The 18,770-nt window shown below is 36.4% G+C and overlaps 1 protein-coding gene across 1 annotated transcript in view; it reads right to left on the reverse strand.

The window, feature by feature from the left end:
* The window catches only part of LOC128026273 (pro-neuregulin-3, membrane-bound isoform-like), a 303,047-nt gene that overhangs the window by 19,347 nt on the left and 264,930 nt on the right, over positions 1 to 18,770 (reverse strand). The window contains exons 4-6 of the mRNA XM_052613196.1: positions 8,821 to 8,847; positions 3,319 to 3,421; positions 2,346 to 2,472 (exon numbers count right to left, since the gene is read on the reverse strand). Coding sequence (XP_052469156.1) covers positions 2,346 to 2,472; positions 3,319 to 3,421; positions 8,821 to 8,847 — 257 coding nt within the window. The remainder of the gene's footprint in view (positions 1 to 2,345; positions 2,473 to 3,318; positions 3,422 to 8,820; positions 8,848 to 18,770) is intronic.

Genomic DNA, 18,770 nt, shown 5'->3' on the forward strand with positions numbered 1-18,770 from the left:
TCACAAAAGCAAAGTTATGACTCAGACTCAAGTCTTAAAATTCATTTCCCGCAACAGGTTTAAAAAAGCTGTCTGATTCATTCAAAGATAGAAACGGTAATTTCTGAATTTAGGGTCAACCCTTTATCACATAGGTAACTAGCATTAGAAAAGCTAGAAGCCTATCATTACTGAAGCAGTCAATTTCTTTTCCCTTAGAGATGCAATTTGACCGCACTCAAAAGAACCTGTTCAGGCAATCAAAAATGACTTCATCCGAAACATTTTGAAAGCACATCTTTCTGATCTTTGAAAAAGCATTTTCTTTCTTTTTTCGAAGCACAGCCACCTACATTACCAGAAAATGCTTTTAAACAAACAGGCTTGAATAGACTGCTTAGCTGTTAAATTAATCGGGTGAATTCAGCCAAAATGTGAGAAAGTTTATAAAAAAAATACTTGTATTTTTTATATATAGCCCAAATTCTCATTTTTAAAATCTGATTAAGACTTACATGCAGGTATCAAGCAGGTTCTTCTGTATTATGAAACATATTGATGTTTTATCAAGGGTAATTCACAAAAAGTGCTCACAATCTTGCACCGTACAAGCAAAAAACTGCTAAGAACATTTGGAAAAAGAGGTCAGCAAACTGATATTGAAATATTATTGTTAATGCATCTGAGGAGGAATATGCAGCTAGTGGGCAGAACATGTGATGTTTACACATCCTGAAATGCTGATAAGAAAAGCAATGAGCATATTGACAAAAGGCTACTATACAAAAGAGCTAAAAATTTAGACTTATAAAAGAGTAATCTATAAAATGTATTTCAAAATAGCACTGCAGAGATCATCTCAGACATCATAATGGCACATATGAAAACTGTACAGACTTTTCAAGCTTTACAAGCTACAACACTACTGTAGACAGTAACTGATTAAATGTCATGCCAGTGAAGAGTTTCTGTGGTAAATGTGTTACATGAGTTCAGAGAGCTGTGAATTGTTCTTCTTGCTCAACCTCATGTCACACCCATGAAAAACCTTGTGCTATGCAGGGGCAAAGAAAACAACTAAAATGCACATTTACCTGGCACTTGCTGGCCTAAAATATCATACTAGACAAGACAAGCTGTGTGTTGCCTGTGCATTAATAAATGTTTGTTTATACGCCCATGGGCTGAACTTTCACGAACAGTGCACCAGAAAGAGTGAGGTGCTTATGAAATATACATAGAGGAAAAGGTTAGGACGGAATTTGAGATGAGATGGAAACATATCTTACATCAGTTTTACAGATATTTCTACCAGAGGTTTCTCTAATACAGATATGCAAAAGTCACTCCATCTTATATTTAGTGCAGATCATATCATTACTGGAAGAAAAAGACGTCATCACGGATAAACAAACTAGCATCATGTGTCAAAAGCTGGTTTTGATTGCTTTGGCTGGAATTTGCATGTCTTCTGACAGTGCGATTGCTGAAGCGATTAAACATCTCACTGGGTTTGAGTGACATTTAAATTACCACTGTGTTTCAATGCAAATAGCCCGCATCGGCTTATCTGTGATGGATCTGCTAGTTGGAGTGACTGAGAAAGTTATGAATATTAACCAAATGTCCCTACAGGACACAGGGAAGGTAACACAGTCTACATTTTCTGGGACATTGGACTGGTGCAACGTTTCTGAGCTAGAAAGACAGAGAATGATGTAGTAATCACAAACCCTCAATGCTGGACTAGTGTGACTACCATTATTAGTGTGTCTGTACTCAGAGAATAGCTGTGACACAGCTGATGCATGGGCTGAGCGGTGTGTAACTGTGTTAGCTGTTCTTGCTTCTAATTGCAGATGAGCAGAAAAGCCATAAGATGTGAATCTAAACCCCTTTTAATGTGAATTTTCAACGATCACATCATAATCATATCATACTTGACTACATTAATGCCTCCATGAGATTAAATCTGAAGTTTTGTGGCTCGTAGTCTAGTAGTTCTCAACCTTTTATAATATTTTAATTTGATTACCCCCCCCCCCCCCCCCCAATATTACAGGAATGGTTAATTACATGCTCTCCCAATTAAATTTATCTCCATACTGCTACTCTGTCATTTAGCCTATGTTGCATTGCCAAGTAGAACTAATATAATTTTGTTACTATTCAGTAATTGTACCATAGTCACCGCACAGGACATTTTAAAAAAATATATATATATATCATAGGGTCTATTAAAAGTCAGATCACAAGAGTAGAGACAGACTAGAAGGCAAGATATAAATGCAACCCAGGTCAAGAATATACCATCCGTATACAAACATACATTACTGCAGGATACAAAAGGGGCCTGAAGTGCTTACTTTCTGTAGCTGAAGGCCTTGCTGAGGCCTAAGGCTGGGTGTAGGGGCCAGGCTGCATGAGGTGAGGATGTAGTTTTTCTGGCTACGGCTCTCTTTTAAGTGTGCCTGGAGCTTTTCCCTTCTTCTCCTGTAGGGGGCAGCATAATTAGATAAGAATCCAAAAATACCATGGGCTATGAGGATATTTATTTATGTAAACTCACACAAGCGGACTCATTCACATGCAAACACATCCCCCAATCATCTGTGAAAATATGTTCTGACAGTTAAGACAGCCCATAGTTATTTTTCTGGGAGATAAAATAATAACTGCTGTACTTAAATGTCACTACATTATTGTTTGATTTTTTCTTCTGCCGGTTCACTCACTCATTGTATCATGTGTTCTATTTAAATTGCTGGGCTGTTCTGCACACACCCCTTCGAGCTTAAGGAGCTCTGGCTTGCAGTCAGTTGCTCTTCCTGATGATTCACTCATGGGTGAAATATGGATACATATAAATCGCATGGATCAGATCCATCAAAATTTCAGTGTAATGTGACTATTATTACACTTTTCCTACTTATGCCTATAGCATGCTGCATTTTAAAGGATCATATTATACACTCTCTAGGCTATTACAAAGGCAAGGGTTAAAAAGAGGGGGAAAACAGTCATCTTGAGCCTACAATGACTGTGAATATCTTTCTCAATTAAATTGTTGCACTGAGCAAAACAGCAAAAGCACCAGCAGCAGCACATTCGAAGCATGCCATGGGTCAGAAATGTTTTAATTAAATCCTTTTGGAAAGGTGGCCAGTAGAGCTGTTGGTACTTTTATGAGAAAGTAATTACGTCCCCTTCGCCAGTCATTATGTTTCTGGGTTTCCATAGCAGTCACTCTTTCCTCAAGCTTGTTATATAGCACCCTTCTTTCAAATGATATGCTCTGGGGAACAGCTCAAGCTTTGAGTAATTCTGAGGTCCACTTACTTGTTCCGACAGTAGAGAGCTATGCAGAGGGTGCCTAGAAAGCTGATCCCCATGGCAATACATGTGATAGACATCACTTGTCTTTTGTACACCTCCTTGCTCTCTGTTGGGACGAAACAAACAAGGAGGAGAAAACAAAAAGAGACATGAACAGAACATTCGCTGCTATTCAAAAACAAGTATATACAGCACATATGAGATGCATCTACAGAGAAACAATGACAATTAATTCAGCACATCACTAAATATTATATATATATATATATATATATATATATATATATATATATATATATATATATATATATATATATATATATATATATATATATTGTTGCTGTATTTCTTTACTTTAATAAAGCATGGAATAAGAGAATAAAACATGGATGGATGCTCTAGTGGGAGCTTAATTTGAATATTTTGTCGATATTTCATCTGAAGAAAGATAAACGTATAGCAATAGCCAAAATGTTGAAAGGAAGTATATTTATATTTGTATGAGATGAGATGAGACAGAATGACCCAAACGCTAGTTCACAATGCGGCAAAACCCCCTATGTAACTCTTAGGGAGCCTTTAAACTGAATCGTTGAAAAGGGGCAAGTAATTGATGCTGGTATTTATTTATTTTGTGGGGATGGATGGCACAGGACAAGTATTAAAAACCTAAACCGACACTGTTAAGTGTGAAAAATAGCAGCTGTCATTTCTAATATGAAAGAGAAAATCACGTTTGTCTTCATAACTGTTAATAGGCAATCAATCAGATTATACTCAGACACAACACACTCTACAAGAGCTGCTACAAATTTCACACTGAACACATTGGAGTATAATGAATATGTCTGTGAGTCTGCCTAGTAATAAAACAATTGTGAGCTTTACAGGGTCAGACTCAAAGCAATGTTAACCTGGCAGGTGAAATTAACATGGTAAAGTCATCAAGGCTACCCAAAGTAATATCATACTCCTCTAAGTGCATTTTAGTAACACCCCTAGGTTGCTATTTAGGTGAACAGCTTTGAAAGAGTAAGGACCAAAACATTTATTTAAAATCTAATTTTTATTATTTTATTTCCTATTTCTTATTTTATCCTACACCTATCATACTAATTTTACACATTAATATTTCCATGGGTGGTCATTCTCTTCCCTATTATAGTGTCTATGGTAATAGATTATCCAACAGATCAGAGGTTCATGTAAGTCCACTAACTTGCAGAAAAGATCAAGAAATTAAAATGCAAAACCTTGTGAAACCAATCAAGCATCACTCAGTTTTCTCTTCTGCTTTCATTACTTATTCATTGTGATGCTTCACAAACTGACTTCTTATTCCCATGCCACTATTTGTTCACCATCACATAATTTAAGACACTGGAAACCCTGGAATGCAAAAAGCATAAAAAGGGGGGAGGAGAGATAAGAGGAAGTGGGACGTATAAGCACATTATCTCATTACATTACATTACCTCATCCTCTTCCACATAACATTGATCCTCTCAAAGAGATGAGAGTGATTGGCAGAAGAAGTGGGGTGTTATGAAACATTTATGAAGTCCAAATCCAGCTATAAATATTATGGTGATGCCAATATAAAATTTTCAGGATTGATATATACAGTATATTTATGCAAACACACAATAATAGAAAAGTGAAATTAATAGTTGTAATCTAGTCAAAAGTGACAGTATATATTTTTACAATGCAAAAAAAAATAATTTCAAATAAATGTTGTTCTTTATATGTTTCTATTAATCAAATATTCCTAAAGAGTATTGCAGTTTTTACATTTTCAAAATTTCAAATAAATTATCAATTATCAAATAAATTCAGCCTTGATAAGCATAAAACCATTAAAACTTTTAATTGGAATTACAGACTGCATTAAATATAAACTTTGCTTATAAAGAGACACCTCTAAATAAATAAATAAAGCAAGCAAGTCAGTCAGTCACTATATGAGTGTTTTTTTTTCCAAACAGTTCAGATTTTGCTCCATTGCCCTGACAGTCTAGACAGTTCTTTTTTGACGAGTCGCACCCATGAGTGACAGCAATGCAGAGGAATCTCTTTGCTGGTTTTCTATTTATCTTTACACATCACTACATAGAGCAAACTCTATGTAGCTTTTTTTTTCTGACCTGTCAGGTCTGAGAGAAGTGTTGTATTTTTCACAGTTCTGAGTTAATCATATATGCGTGTTAGTGTGACCTGAGTGTGCACTTTTTAGTAGAGGTACCAGACATATTGTGAGCTAGCCATGCTTGCTTAATAACCATGACTGAACTGGACAATGAGTGAGAGACCAGACATTTCAGTGGTGCTTCAGGCACTCTCAAAGACCCATCAAAGGTTTTGGCCCCTTCATGCACAGACACAACTTGAGCCAACCTGGAATACATGTGTTTCACTTCTCTATTTCCATAACCTTCACATAGATTTCAGGATTTTGTTTCCTTCTGATTTTTAACTATAAAAACCATCCACTGTAAAGGTTTACTATACATATCTAAAGACCCAGGGGATAATTTGCTAAACATTCAGGTCATATTGGTGCAAAACCTTGTGTCTTATTTATGAAACACCCACAATCTGTAAATGTAAATTAACCAATTATTCTTCTCAGAGCAAACATTCATTCGTTCTATGTAAATGAGGCTTATTCTAAAATGCATGCTATTTGCATGGCTTAACTATCATTATACTATAAATAATTTTTTTTTTTAGAAGAGACATTTGTGTAAAATTTCTTGTGATCATGTCAGCACTAATTAAAATAAATAAAATAAAAATAAAAATTATTTACAAGATCTCTATAATCAGTGTATATCCAGACATGAGTTAGGCGTCTGGATTGCAGTTGTGTAGCAATGAAAGTAAAAGTGACGTGACATTCAGCCAATTATGGTGACCCATACTCAGAATTCATGCTCTGCATTTAACCCATCCAAAGTGCGCACACACACACACACACACACACACGTTTGTTTTTGTGAAAAGTGGGGACATCCCATAGGCGTAATGGTTTTTATACTGTACAAACTTTATATTCTATCGCCCTTCACCAACCCTACACCTAACCCTAACCCTCACAGGAAACTTTGTGCATTTTTACTTTCTCAAAAAAACCTCATTCTGTGTGATTTATAAGTGTTTTGAAAAATGGGGACATGGGTTATGTCCTCATAAGTCACCCTCTCCTTGTAATACCTGTGTCATACCCATGTCATTATACAGAGTTGTGTCCTGATATCGCTCACACACACACACACACACACACACACACACACACCCTGAGCAGTGGGCAGCCATTTCAGTAAAATAAACATCTGCGTGCATCACATGACTAATTTGTACCATGGTAAGCAGTTAAGATACAACAAAGAGTCTATTTAACTCTGAATAGCAAAATATCCTGTCAGCTCAGACCTCGAAAATAAGGACGACCATCATTTTAAAGCAAAAAGATGCCACATCTTAAATTAAAATTATGTTTGTTAGTTTTACATGTTGGTTTTAAAGAAAACTTTTTTTTTTTTTTTGGCAAATATTGTCAAGATAAAAAAAAAAAAATTCTTATAGAACTACAGGCAGGGCAAGTAGAAATCAGAACTATCTAAATGATGAGCCATGCAATCGTATGTTTTTGTGTGTGTGTGTGTGTGTGGTTTTTTGTTTTTGTATTCACAGACTCACAGGTTCTGCCCTCATTTCAGGTGTGCAGCTATAATTTTAACTACCTAAAACTAGAACATAAAATAAATTCCACTCTCACCCCAAAAACATTCCTTTTTTCTATATTTTTCCTTCTGTCATCATTTTCCTTCTTCATGTACTCTATGCTAACTAAAGAGAAAGCCAAGCTCAGTATGTGGTCTTAAAAGGCCTGCAGGAATCACTCTGCTCTCTTTCATCAAGTGTAGTCCACTCTTTGCCGTTGCTGCTAAGAGGAAGTGACACTGACTTCACAGGTATCATTCTGAACTCTGCAGTGTGTACATGTCAACTGTCAAACCATCACACAGAAAAGAAATTCTTAAATGAAGACTTAAATAAGCTGTCACGCTCACAGCTGTGTGAGATAAAGCAATGCATGAAAGCACGTCTCAGTCTTCAAAGTGTTCCTTTTTTTTTTTTTTGCAGATGGCAGAATCAAAACAAAGGCCCTGTTTCAAATGACACACTTCATGTGGTCTCTCAGTCTTTCATGTGCGCATGTCCATGACGTCCACAAGGCTGCAGGGTGCCCCTTTGACGTTCAATAATTCAGAATTTGATAGAGAGATAAACAGAGAGGCAAGTGTGTTGAGCTCATTGAAACTACCAGTTCAGTCATTAACGTAATGAAATCAGTTACTCTGACTTCTCTCGACTTGTCTACGCGTGTGCTGACAGAAGAGAATGCAAATATCCTGTAGAATCTGGCTGGACAAAGAGAAAACAGGAAAAACGATTGAAATCCAGATATCAAAGTGAGCGAAGAGACAGCTCCTCTTAATTAGGAGACTGGAAATCAACGTGAACAAAACCCATCTGTCTGTTACCCTCCCTCACCCATCGATACAGTACAGCTCTGGGAATCTTCCAAGCTCGATAATCAAAAAACTGATAGACCTTTCCCTCTCTAAGGCACGAGATGATGTCGCATTAAAGTCAAATGAAATGTCACCTAATAATGGGCTACTAAAGAATCTGAAGTAATTAGATTAGATTATGCAATGCAAACAGTGCATTTGTAAAAAAAAAAAAACAAAAAAAAAACTAAACATATACAAAATTACATATTATCGTAAAGAATTAAACTTCTCGCCTACATATGCAATGTCAAATACACAATATATTTTATTAAACACAAATATATAATAGCAACTGACAGCATTACTGTGCCAACAATATAATTTTCCCTCACTGTCTCCTGTTACTGTCCTCTCAACATTTCAATGCCGTTTCCAAGGAGACCAAAGAGCAATGGAATTCTGCTGTGAAATGCAGCCGAGTGATTGGAGGGGAGGAATGAGGAGTTTGGGAGCAAATGAAAGTCAGGGAGCTGACACCTATGATTTATAATTTGCTCTCTGTTACTAATCTCTGACCCCAAACTAGACTAAGTGCACAGTTTAACTCCATGTCCCTACACCAAATTGCTTTTGGTAAATAGCACAATAACTTCATAACTTCAGGCAAATTCTAGTCCTGTCAAATGTGAATGAAGCAACCTTATGCTTCAAATATTGCATCTCTACAAATGTGAACGCATTCATGACGACTCTAGGGGTATCTTCATAGAAGCTGTAGTGAAGAGTCAAGAAGGGGAATAAACAGTTTAGCCCACATACAGTGCACAGTCAAAAGAGATAACAGGAACGTTCACATTCAAACACAGGCAATGAAAAGAAAAGCACGGCTGCACAAAACAGATACACCGTTCCCTCGGTTCATATAAACTCTGTAAGCATGATTCATCACTCTGCCAATAAGAAAAAGCTTTCTTTTTCTTACCCATGAACTCAATGCCCAAGTGATCCACTGCTCCAGCGAAGGTAGAAGAGGGCAGCAGTGAAGGAGGAGGTAGGGGACAAAAAAGGAGAGAGAAAAAGATGTTAGAGATATTCTTTGTTTACATTCTATTCTCATTGTATACATAGATAATACCGCGATTGCTATTTGTGTGTACAGCTTGATCAGAAAACTCATGTTTGATCATGTGAAGTAAAACCATGGCTGAAATGTTCTTTGTGTACATTTGAGTTTTCCTATCACCATTTGCAGATGAAACAATACCATATATCACTTTCATCTGCAATTTTGTATCAATGTCTGTGTATCAATCCATGAAGCATTTCTGTGCTTTGGATTAGAATGCAACCCAGCAGGTACACAAACACTGCAAAATTAAGTCATTGTATTTATTAATTTATATTTTCCCCCCTTAGTTACAATACAACCAAACATTATTATATTAAAAACAATATGATTATATCTAATAATAATGATAATTATAAAAATAAGAAATGCTACTGCTAATAATAAATGTAGGGATGATAAATAATTCCTTAATACATTACAATGTTGCTTCAGGTAAAATTATTTTAAAGGATATTTAGAGTATGTCTAGGAATACATGGTATACTCTTAAACCACACATACACTAAAATATTAAAAGGGTTTTGCAGTAAGAGCCTTATTTAAGGAGCATTTAGAATGTGATCAGTGATTTCATGAAATTATTGCCTTTGTCCCAAGCACAGAGATTCAGCATTTTCTAATGTCTCCTGTAAATCAAACTGCAGGAAAGCATCTTCATTCTGCCAGAGAATTCCCAGGAGCTCAGGAAATGGAAGCTGTGCTCCTTCAGGTATGCTCTGTCGCAGATTTAAGAGTGCATAACATTTATTTCTGCCTCTCGTTAATGCAGTGGAGTAAACAGTATGAAGTCAGAATACAAGAAAGTATCTCCTGAGGATCTGCGGATGTGTTGACAGCAGTAGGATAAGAACCAAAGTTCTTAAACAAAGACAAATATAGATATTATTTCTGCTTTCTTTGGTCAGACTCTAAGATTTTACTCCATTTCTTATTTATGAGAACGTATCTTTCTCCTTCTTCCTCAGCATGCCATCAAATTGGGCTAATTTGACAAAGTTTGGGCAATTGTAAAAGGCTCTATAAAAGATCTTGCTTCAAGTCAAAACATCCCACCTGAAACAAAAAAAAAAAATGAAGACATATTTAAATTGGCAAGGGAATAGTAGTTGCATTCAAGATGCATGTGTGTTGGGTGCTCTTGGGAGTCTCTGTTTGGAAATGCCAACAATTTCCCTCAGAAACTTCTCAAATACTGTCAGCATTCACAGCAGAAATAAATGTAACCTGTAGGCATGTAACTTTCTATAACGTAACATAACATAACATAACATAGCATAGCATAGCATATCATAGCATAACATAGCATAACATAACAGTGAGAGATCCACAGTGAGATGCTCTTCCATCCATAACAAGCACAGGGCTTTTTGCATCATTGGCTCTGTGCCGACTATTCTGACCTATCCAGGAATAGTGAGGACGAGATATGGCTGGAGCATATAGTAGTGGCTGTGCCTTGATGTCATAATGTGAGCAAAGACAGACTGTGAGGCAGGTGCAGACTGTGGGGTTTCAAGCCCGTTTACTTCCCCTATTCAAGCGCACACATACAGATGGAGCCAAAAATAAGACATTCTACCTGTCTGGAGCTACTTGTTTAAAGCTATGAGCCTTTGGGGAGGTTTTCTCCTTCTAAACTGCCCTCCTAACAACCAAGGACTCAAACACCCTAATTGCACACCTTCTGTTACTGGCTACTCAGAATAAATGCCCAGACACTTGACTAAACGCATAGAGTCATGTTTTACCATAAGTGTCTCATATATTACAGTACCCAATCTATGATTTTACACACTGCTCATTATCTCAGATGAGATCAGCTGTGTCCTTGAAATAGGAAGGAAGACAGAAAAGGCTACTGATGCTTCTCTTGTCGTCCTTGAGAAAACACTCATATTAAACAGCCTCAGCCACAGGTTCACTGGGACTGTGCTTCAAATTGTGCTAACTGTCCCCTGAAGTCGACCTGGGACGAAGGCTAGTGATGAAACATTAATCTACTGAATGAGACTGTCTCAGGTATTTATCTGTCCTACCACAGAGGAAGTTTAAGCACTCTTTCTGGGCCTCGACAGTATCTGTCTCTCTATCAAGAAGAAATGTGGGGTGATTGTGCTCGCTTTATCTAAATGTAATTGCACCCGATAGCCTGGTAACGCCTTGTAAATCCTGAGGCTTAGTGCTATGCAACATAAGAATAAATACTGCCAGACTAATGCTGTGAATTATGACTGTATTTTCCCCTTTTTTTTCTCTTTTCGGCTGGCAAAAATTTTAATTGTCTGCAGGTTTGTTTGCTTTGCCCTAACAGAGAGAAACCTAGTCTTAAACAGATTTATTCCTGATGCATTGAAAATCTGTATAAAACTGATATCCCTAGGTCACTTCCGACCCAAGCTTAGCAAACGTCTATAATTTAATTAATTTACAATTGAAGCAATATTGTATTTGATAAATAATTTCTTAGCAAAATGTAGACATGCAATGAGTTTGTATTTGAAGTTGATGGCGCTATTAATACATTAATCGCTATTTTATTAATTACGAAATATGATAATTTCTTTAAAATTTGAAATTAATCACACTACAGCAATGAGGGCTGCATGATAAATTGGATGAGATTAACCGCGATTATCATTCACATTTAGTCAGTGAAGCCGGTTCTGTGTTCCGTAGTTCTCTGACAAGCTATGTAAAAATCCCATTCAAATCGTGTATAATTGTAAGATTATGAAATCGACTAAATCGTTTGCGATAATGACCTCTGTTTGCGTATCTTCTCAGTGAACTACAGTGCTGTGTAGTAAATCTGAGAGCATGTGAAAAACCACATTTAATAAACAAATTCATTTCATAACTGTTTAAAATAGATCCTTCTGTAAGATGGTGTGACTTTTTAAACAGAATAATTAAGGCACCAAATAATTAATAGTATTCTAAGCAGTTATAAAGGCTATGTCGATTAGCATTTCATTAGAGATATACTTTATTATAATTAAAATTATAATAATAAGAACTCAAATAGTTATGTGTTTATTAGTCACGTTGAATCAATGAAAGTAGTTAAATCTTTTCTTTATTCATCTGCATTTCCTGGATTTCTTCTTTGGATTTGGATTTATGGATTTCTCATTTTTCTTTGGATTGGATTTATGGATTTTCAGTGTGAGCGCGCCCTCTGGCTTTTCGGATGGATATTTACTGCTGATCACAGAACCGTGCTTCACTAAAATATACGCATGACAATCGCCGCCTAACTGCAATTTATTACCTTTGCGATTTAATTTTGATTAATTGTGCAGCCCTAACAGCAATCAGCAAAACTACTTTGATGCAAGACAACTAAAAACAAATACATCTAGTAAAGTCAAATTTAAGAGAGAGAGAACATGACCTCCAATATTTAGGTCTGCAAGAGCTGATAAGGAGTTTGGTTGAAGGGTCACAACACTGCCAATCAAAAGATATCACTTTATCTCAAGGAGGACAACTTTCAAGATCTTCGCTTTGTAATGGAGAGCTTGACATCTCATCAAAAAATAAAATCAGCCTTGAAGCTGGGGGATGGGGCAGAGGTGTATTGTCACCATCCTCCTCTCTGTCTCATCAAGCAGAGATGGTGTCCTTCAGAGTTCTTAAACCACGTCCTTGACTGTGTCCTTTTTACATCCCTAGTCACACATACACAACTTTACAGAGTCTTAATCAACTACTGTTGAAAAGCATTTAATTTCTTCCCTTACATTTTTCTTTTCTGCCAGCAAACAGAAACACATCCACTGACATCTCCCTGTCAGAAATAAGATGGATTCCATTTTTCCTGTGGATTCCATCTTGCGAGTCACAGACAAATGTTATACAATGTCACTTTGAGACCTTAAAGATGTACTGTAACTTGAATATGACAATGAATAAATTATTTACTTCAAATACTCTGTGATGTTCAATTGTGTATCCTCAGCTTTTGCACTGATCATCTCTTTCTTTACTGTCAGCAAAGACAGGTTCTTGAGTTGTCTATGTATAAGGTTATTTGAACAGCATTTTGGTTTCTGGGTTCTTTAAAGACTCGTAGAAATACATAAATACGAATTTTAAAGTGTAAATAGTTCTTCTATTGACATGCATGACATTAATCACAGGTAGCAACCGTTGAACCCTGAGAAAAAAGCTCTTCCACTGTAAACAACAGAACTGATAATAATGGGAGCCGTTTAGCTTTACTGCATCATGATGTAGCACATGCATCCAGTGGACACATGCTGTCAGCTCGTAGAAGAATTTTTCATTTCTAATTGTAGCCTTTAATTTTAAGCGTACAGCTGCTCAGTCTCAAGCCTGTGAGTCGTCACATTTCATCATGCGGCTACTCGAAATCTAACATAAGAGAAAATACAGCTCTTGCAAAGAAGTTCGTATAATACAGAACAGAATGAAAAAGAATAAATCCAGATATAGACTTTAATATCTGAGTGGGCTGCTGTTGCTTTCATTATCTCCAGTATCACCTGTTCAACACAAACGCTCGCTGGCTCATTAAAAGTTTCTGCATCTGTAATCAAAGAAAATGGGACTAGTGAAACATGTTGAGCAGAAGTTAAATACTGGCCATGCTGGTCTGAGCATATGAGCAAACAACCCACTCACCATACAAGGGTCATGTGAGATGGAAACAATCTTCAAGTTGAACTTAACATGTCAATACTAGCCTGTATCTCACATAGCAAAGAAACTGAAAACAAAACAGCCCATTTTTTCACCATAATTTTTCCAAACTCTTCTCAGATATTGACATCAATTTTAGACATTCACACACAGTGAGTGTACAATGAGAAGAAAAAAAAAGATGCACAGCACAGAAAAATGATCGAATGAGATCATAGGATAAGAAAGGAAGATTTTTCTGTGAGAAAAATACAAAGGAGGACCGCAGGAAGGAGGACAGTGAATTTCACTGCTTTTCCTCTAATGTTTTGTTAGAAGTGCTCTGCTTTTCTCCACTGTCATTCCCTGGTGATGTTATGCCAAATGGAAGGTTTCTTCAGCCAGATGGCAGCAAACTCCCTGAGCTCCAACTAGAAGGTCCTGTAATGCACATTATGCTTGGTGTTATAACTGAATTAGAGAGCTGGTTAAATCTATGGGTTCTTTACACTTCATCGCTGAACTCACTTTGACATTTCAAGAGCAAAATTCAGCTTTGCTGTCTCAGGAATATTTTAAAATATTAGCACACAATGTATATAAAAAAAAATATACAGTAGGTATAAAATTTGATTTTGATCCCAGTGCATAAAAAGTCAAAAATTATAGCTCTGAATCTACAAAACACAAAACAACCATTTCTTAGATTTGATTTAAATATGATTTTCTGCAGTCATTGCGTCAGAATCTAATCTTATCTTTGAGCAAAACAACTCAATGAGGCTTAATGAGACCCCACTGAGCGTCTGTTCATTGCTAGCTCAACGTTAATGTTTACCTAGAAAAGAGACCATTTCAGCTGCAGAACCTTAACAAAACAAGACACATTCCTGTTCTCCTGATCCGAAAAGAAAATGTAAATGACCCATGAGAGTCCATAAACCCTAACCATTGAGAGCCTGAGGGTACAAACGACCAGCTGAACCCCATTTACTTACACCAACAACATCAACGCCTGGATGAGTTTTGGATGCATATGTGCATGTGAGCTTTCACATGTGAGTGGGTGTCTTTGAGAATACCATGGCAATAGAATCAGTTTAGATTCATATCCAAAGCAGAGAAAGCCCCTGAGCAGTCCTAGAGTCATTTGGTTGTTCATCCCTGGAATACCCTGGAATACTCAAGGATTTCTCACAACTAGAATGTTTTAGCCTAACAATAATTAGTTGTAGATTTGGAGATATACTAAAAGCTTAGGAAGCAATTAACATGAGATTAACATGAGATAAAATGTTATAGGCTAAGTGATTATTCATGACAAAGAATACTCTGTATAATAAAATGAAAATTACAACCACATCTGCTAAAATTTCACTACTTGCACTAGGCGCAGTTGCCTTGCAATTGCAAATTTCGCTAATAGACTGCCTAATAAGTTGATCAGTTATTCCGTGCAACAATTTTCACTTGCATGTATCAGAGGATTATTACAGAGGCAGCTGATGTTAATGAAAGAATTTGCAACTTTACTCACAAACTATAATTCCTGTTTATCAATAAGGTGAGAACAAGACCCGTTATGATCCTAAATACACTTTATTTTAATTCAGTTAACTGAAAAGAGTACTGTAGTAATAGAAGATGTTTGTGGTCGTGATGATGACATACAGCTGAAAATATAGCTGTATATAGACGGTTTCATCGGGCGCACGCGCCTGGACCTAAGTTAACTTCCGGTCTGTGTTGTGTATATCGGTCTGGCTGTGGTGCCATCTACAAACGCAGTTAAAGGCAAGGTGATGAGTAGACTGAAGTTGGGCTCAGGTGGTTGTGCTGCGGGATGTGTTTGCCATACATTTATTTATTTTTGGAGACTCGCCACAATTTTAAAACTGATCGATTTTCAAAAAGGCTTCGTTGAATAAACGAGTAATGTTACGTACTGCACGTTAATAATTCCTTACATTTATCTGTTTAAATCTCAAAACGAGGCACAGGTGTTTTTATATCGCTATATTTCTGAAGAAGGACTTTCATGTTATATGCCTGATAGCAGCGTATGAGCGTACCAGCTCTGCTTCGTTTACAGCTGTTACTGGGGAAACCTCTATTTCTCGCGCTTTATGTCTATGCTTTAAAACATCTCCTGCTGGCAAAGGATGAATTTGCATTTTCATTAAGTCCGCCTGATCCACGCAGCAAACACATTTTGTTTGTTATCAAAAAATATCTACTCTAGAGGGACTTGGCTGTTGTTATTGATTCTATTTGGAAGTTTACCGGAAGTTAAGTTAGGTCCACAATACGGGCACGCGCATTAACGTTTGTTTATGTTGTTGCCGTTGAAACCGTCTATACTACTAGCCCTGTGTAAATAGCTAGAATTATTTTATGGTGTGCTTCAGACTTATCCCTTAATAAAACATGAACAAATACATGATGAACTACTGTTTTTATTACAGCATTTTTATTATCTATTATCTATTTTATTTATTTGACAGTAATATTATTTATTTTCTTAAGAGAAAAAGAACTTCAAATGCAGCCAAAAATCTAACACCGCAAACTAAAAAAAGGTATTTTAGTTTTACAATATAACTGTATATAAAATTGCAATAAGTCTAGGAATATAAAAATATATATATATTAATATATATTAATCAGTTAATTTTTTTTTACAACAAAACAAGTAAAAAACAAGCAACCGTCTAGGCATAATTATTATTATTAATAGAGACGTATTATTATTAGAGACATAGCTAAATCTACTGTAGGCTACAACAGTAGCTTAATTTACTCGCGTTAAACCGAACATTTATTTTGATGGGTTGCCATGAAGATCTTTGAGTGTCTGTGTTTATGATATGACAGTTTTCTCAAATGAAACGGTAAATTTTCATGAAGTGAGGGTTTATGCGTTCGTGTCCTCACATAGTGACACACAGCAGAGACTACAAAACAGCGAGCTACCGCGCATCTGCGCCCGTCACCCACAGAGATGTAGAATATGCAGGAGTAATATTTAAATAGTATTTTGCTGTTTAATATTCACAGACACTAGTATATATTTGGCTACAGTCTGGAGCCTTGCGCTTTGACTAACACGGAAGCGACTGAACGCAGCTGCAGATACCGAATATACTCGGGAGTCGATAACTTACTACCGGTGCTACAGAGACGCCGGTCTCATCACATTTTTTAATTTTCAGCACCGAATTTGTAGTGAAGTGCCAGTACTTGTGGCATCCCTAGTCGCCGTTTTACTGTCTGGTTGGTCCAGTTTGAAATACTGCTAAACAGCGGACATACTGCCAACCACTGATCTATAATATAGAAGCGGCTTCACTGTCTGTTGGCAGTTTAGAACGCGATGAGCGATCCAGTCATATATAGATCAGTGCTGCTAACGTGTTTTCATTTCTTCTTCGCTGCTCTAAACGGGTTGCTTGTGGCAACACAGCACAACTTCCTGTGTTTGCTATGCATTCTGAGCAGCAAAGAAGAACCGTGCAGCAGTTAGGCAAAGCTAGCGGTCATAATTAGGTCTTGTTTAATAAAATGGTATTGGATCAGTATATGGGTTCATGTAGTCGCCGATGCCGATGCCAGAATTTGTTGTGGTATCGGTGTTATTTCCGATACTAGTATTGGAATTGGAACAACTCTAGAAAGCACAGCTACAGTTTTACAATCATGATCATAAGAGAAAAGTGTGTGAGATATAGAGGATGACAGAGAGAAAGAGTGAGACAGCAAAAAACTTTGTGAAATCGAGATGAACACGACCCCCACAACATCATTCATCCACAGCATTAAGCTATAGACTAGGACAGCAAATGAAGTTGTAAAATATATATATATATATATATATAAAAAAACATTTTGCCAATTGTTTAACTATTGTCTCTGTAACTGTAAAAAATAATTTGGGCATCCCTTCATTTGCACTAATCCTGTCTAATGGGAAGATTGAGGTTTGTGTGTCACACTGCAGCTTGTCAAAGTCCGACATGATAATTAAAAGCGTATTCATCTCATCTCCGCTATTCTGTCCAACTTGGAACAATATTTGGTCCTGCAATGTAATGAAATCGAAATGCACTGAATCTTGCTTTACACAAATAAGTGCTAGCGAATGGTACACACAGCTTAAGAGCGTTCAGCCATTGACAGATATATTTAGCACTTGTTGCACCTAGTGACAGGGGCAGATTTAGTGAATTGAATTTTTATGCTTGTTGCTGCACAATGGTGCCCCATAGTTGTGTCCAATGTTTCTACATTTTCCATGTACATGTGTTAAATGGCTTTAAATACATATTTAAAGAGCATGCTCAAAGATGAGACCAAAACAGCGCTGGATGAAGTGGATTAGATCCCTGCAGGGGCCTCAAATATAGGCCCTAGCCCATCTTTTCCCCACCCCACCCCCCAAAAAACTACTGTTTCATCTATTAAAATAGTTCAATTTTGTACGTACAGGTAATGGAAAAGTGATTAAATTTTGTTTCATGTTTTTATAAAGCAAATTTAGAAAAATGTTTGAAGCATTTTTTTGTTCTTTAAATGTAATTTTTGTTTTGTTTTATTTTTTGTTTTTCAGCGGCAGGCAGTGAATTGATAAGTTTGATCAATTTAGCCTTCTCAAATCATCATGACTTGCCTAAAATAAAATCTATAGTTTTAAAACAGCTATAATTCTGTACAATAATAATAATAAAAAAAATTAAAACACAAATTATAATGGCATATATAGGCTATGTAAAACCTTGTCCTAAAATTGTATAGCTTTTTTTTATATTTAGATTTTTCTGATTGTTCTGAAGAACTTAACATAAATTAAATTAAATTAAATTATTTTCTGCAATGCAATTTTGTAGGATATGTGAATTATTTATTATTCTCTTTTTTTACAATGTCATGAATTTGTTGCATTCCCATTTGTTCCGCCTCCACTCCACCGCCCTCGTAGATTAGAGCTTCTGTGTTCATTTAAAAATGTAAATTTCAAACATTATTTGAATTAAATAAAGCAGTCCACCATTTCTACTGTTATATTACATGATATATAAAGTAATGCATTTATGCATGACTTACTGTATAAACAATCCTTTCAGAGCAATTTGTTGTAGCCACTTACACTGTAACTACATGGA

This window comes from Carassius gibelio, chromosome A13 (assembly GCF_023724105.1).
Source record: "Carassius gibelio isolate Cgi1373 ecotype wild population from Czech Republic chromosome A13, carGib1.2-hapl.c, whole genome shotgun sequence".
In the NCBI taxonomy this organism is placed as follows: domain Eukaryota; kingdom Metazoa; phylum Chordata; class Actinopteri; order Cypriniformes; family Cyprinidae; genus Carassius; species Carassius gibelio.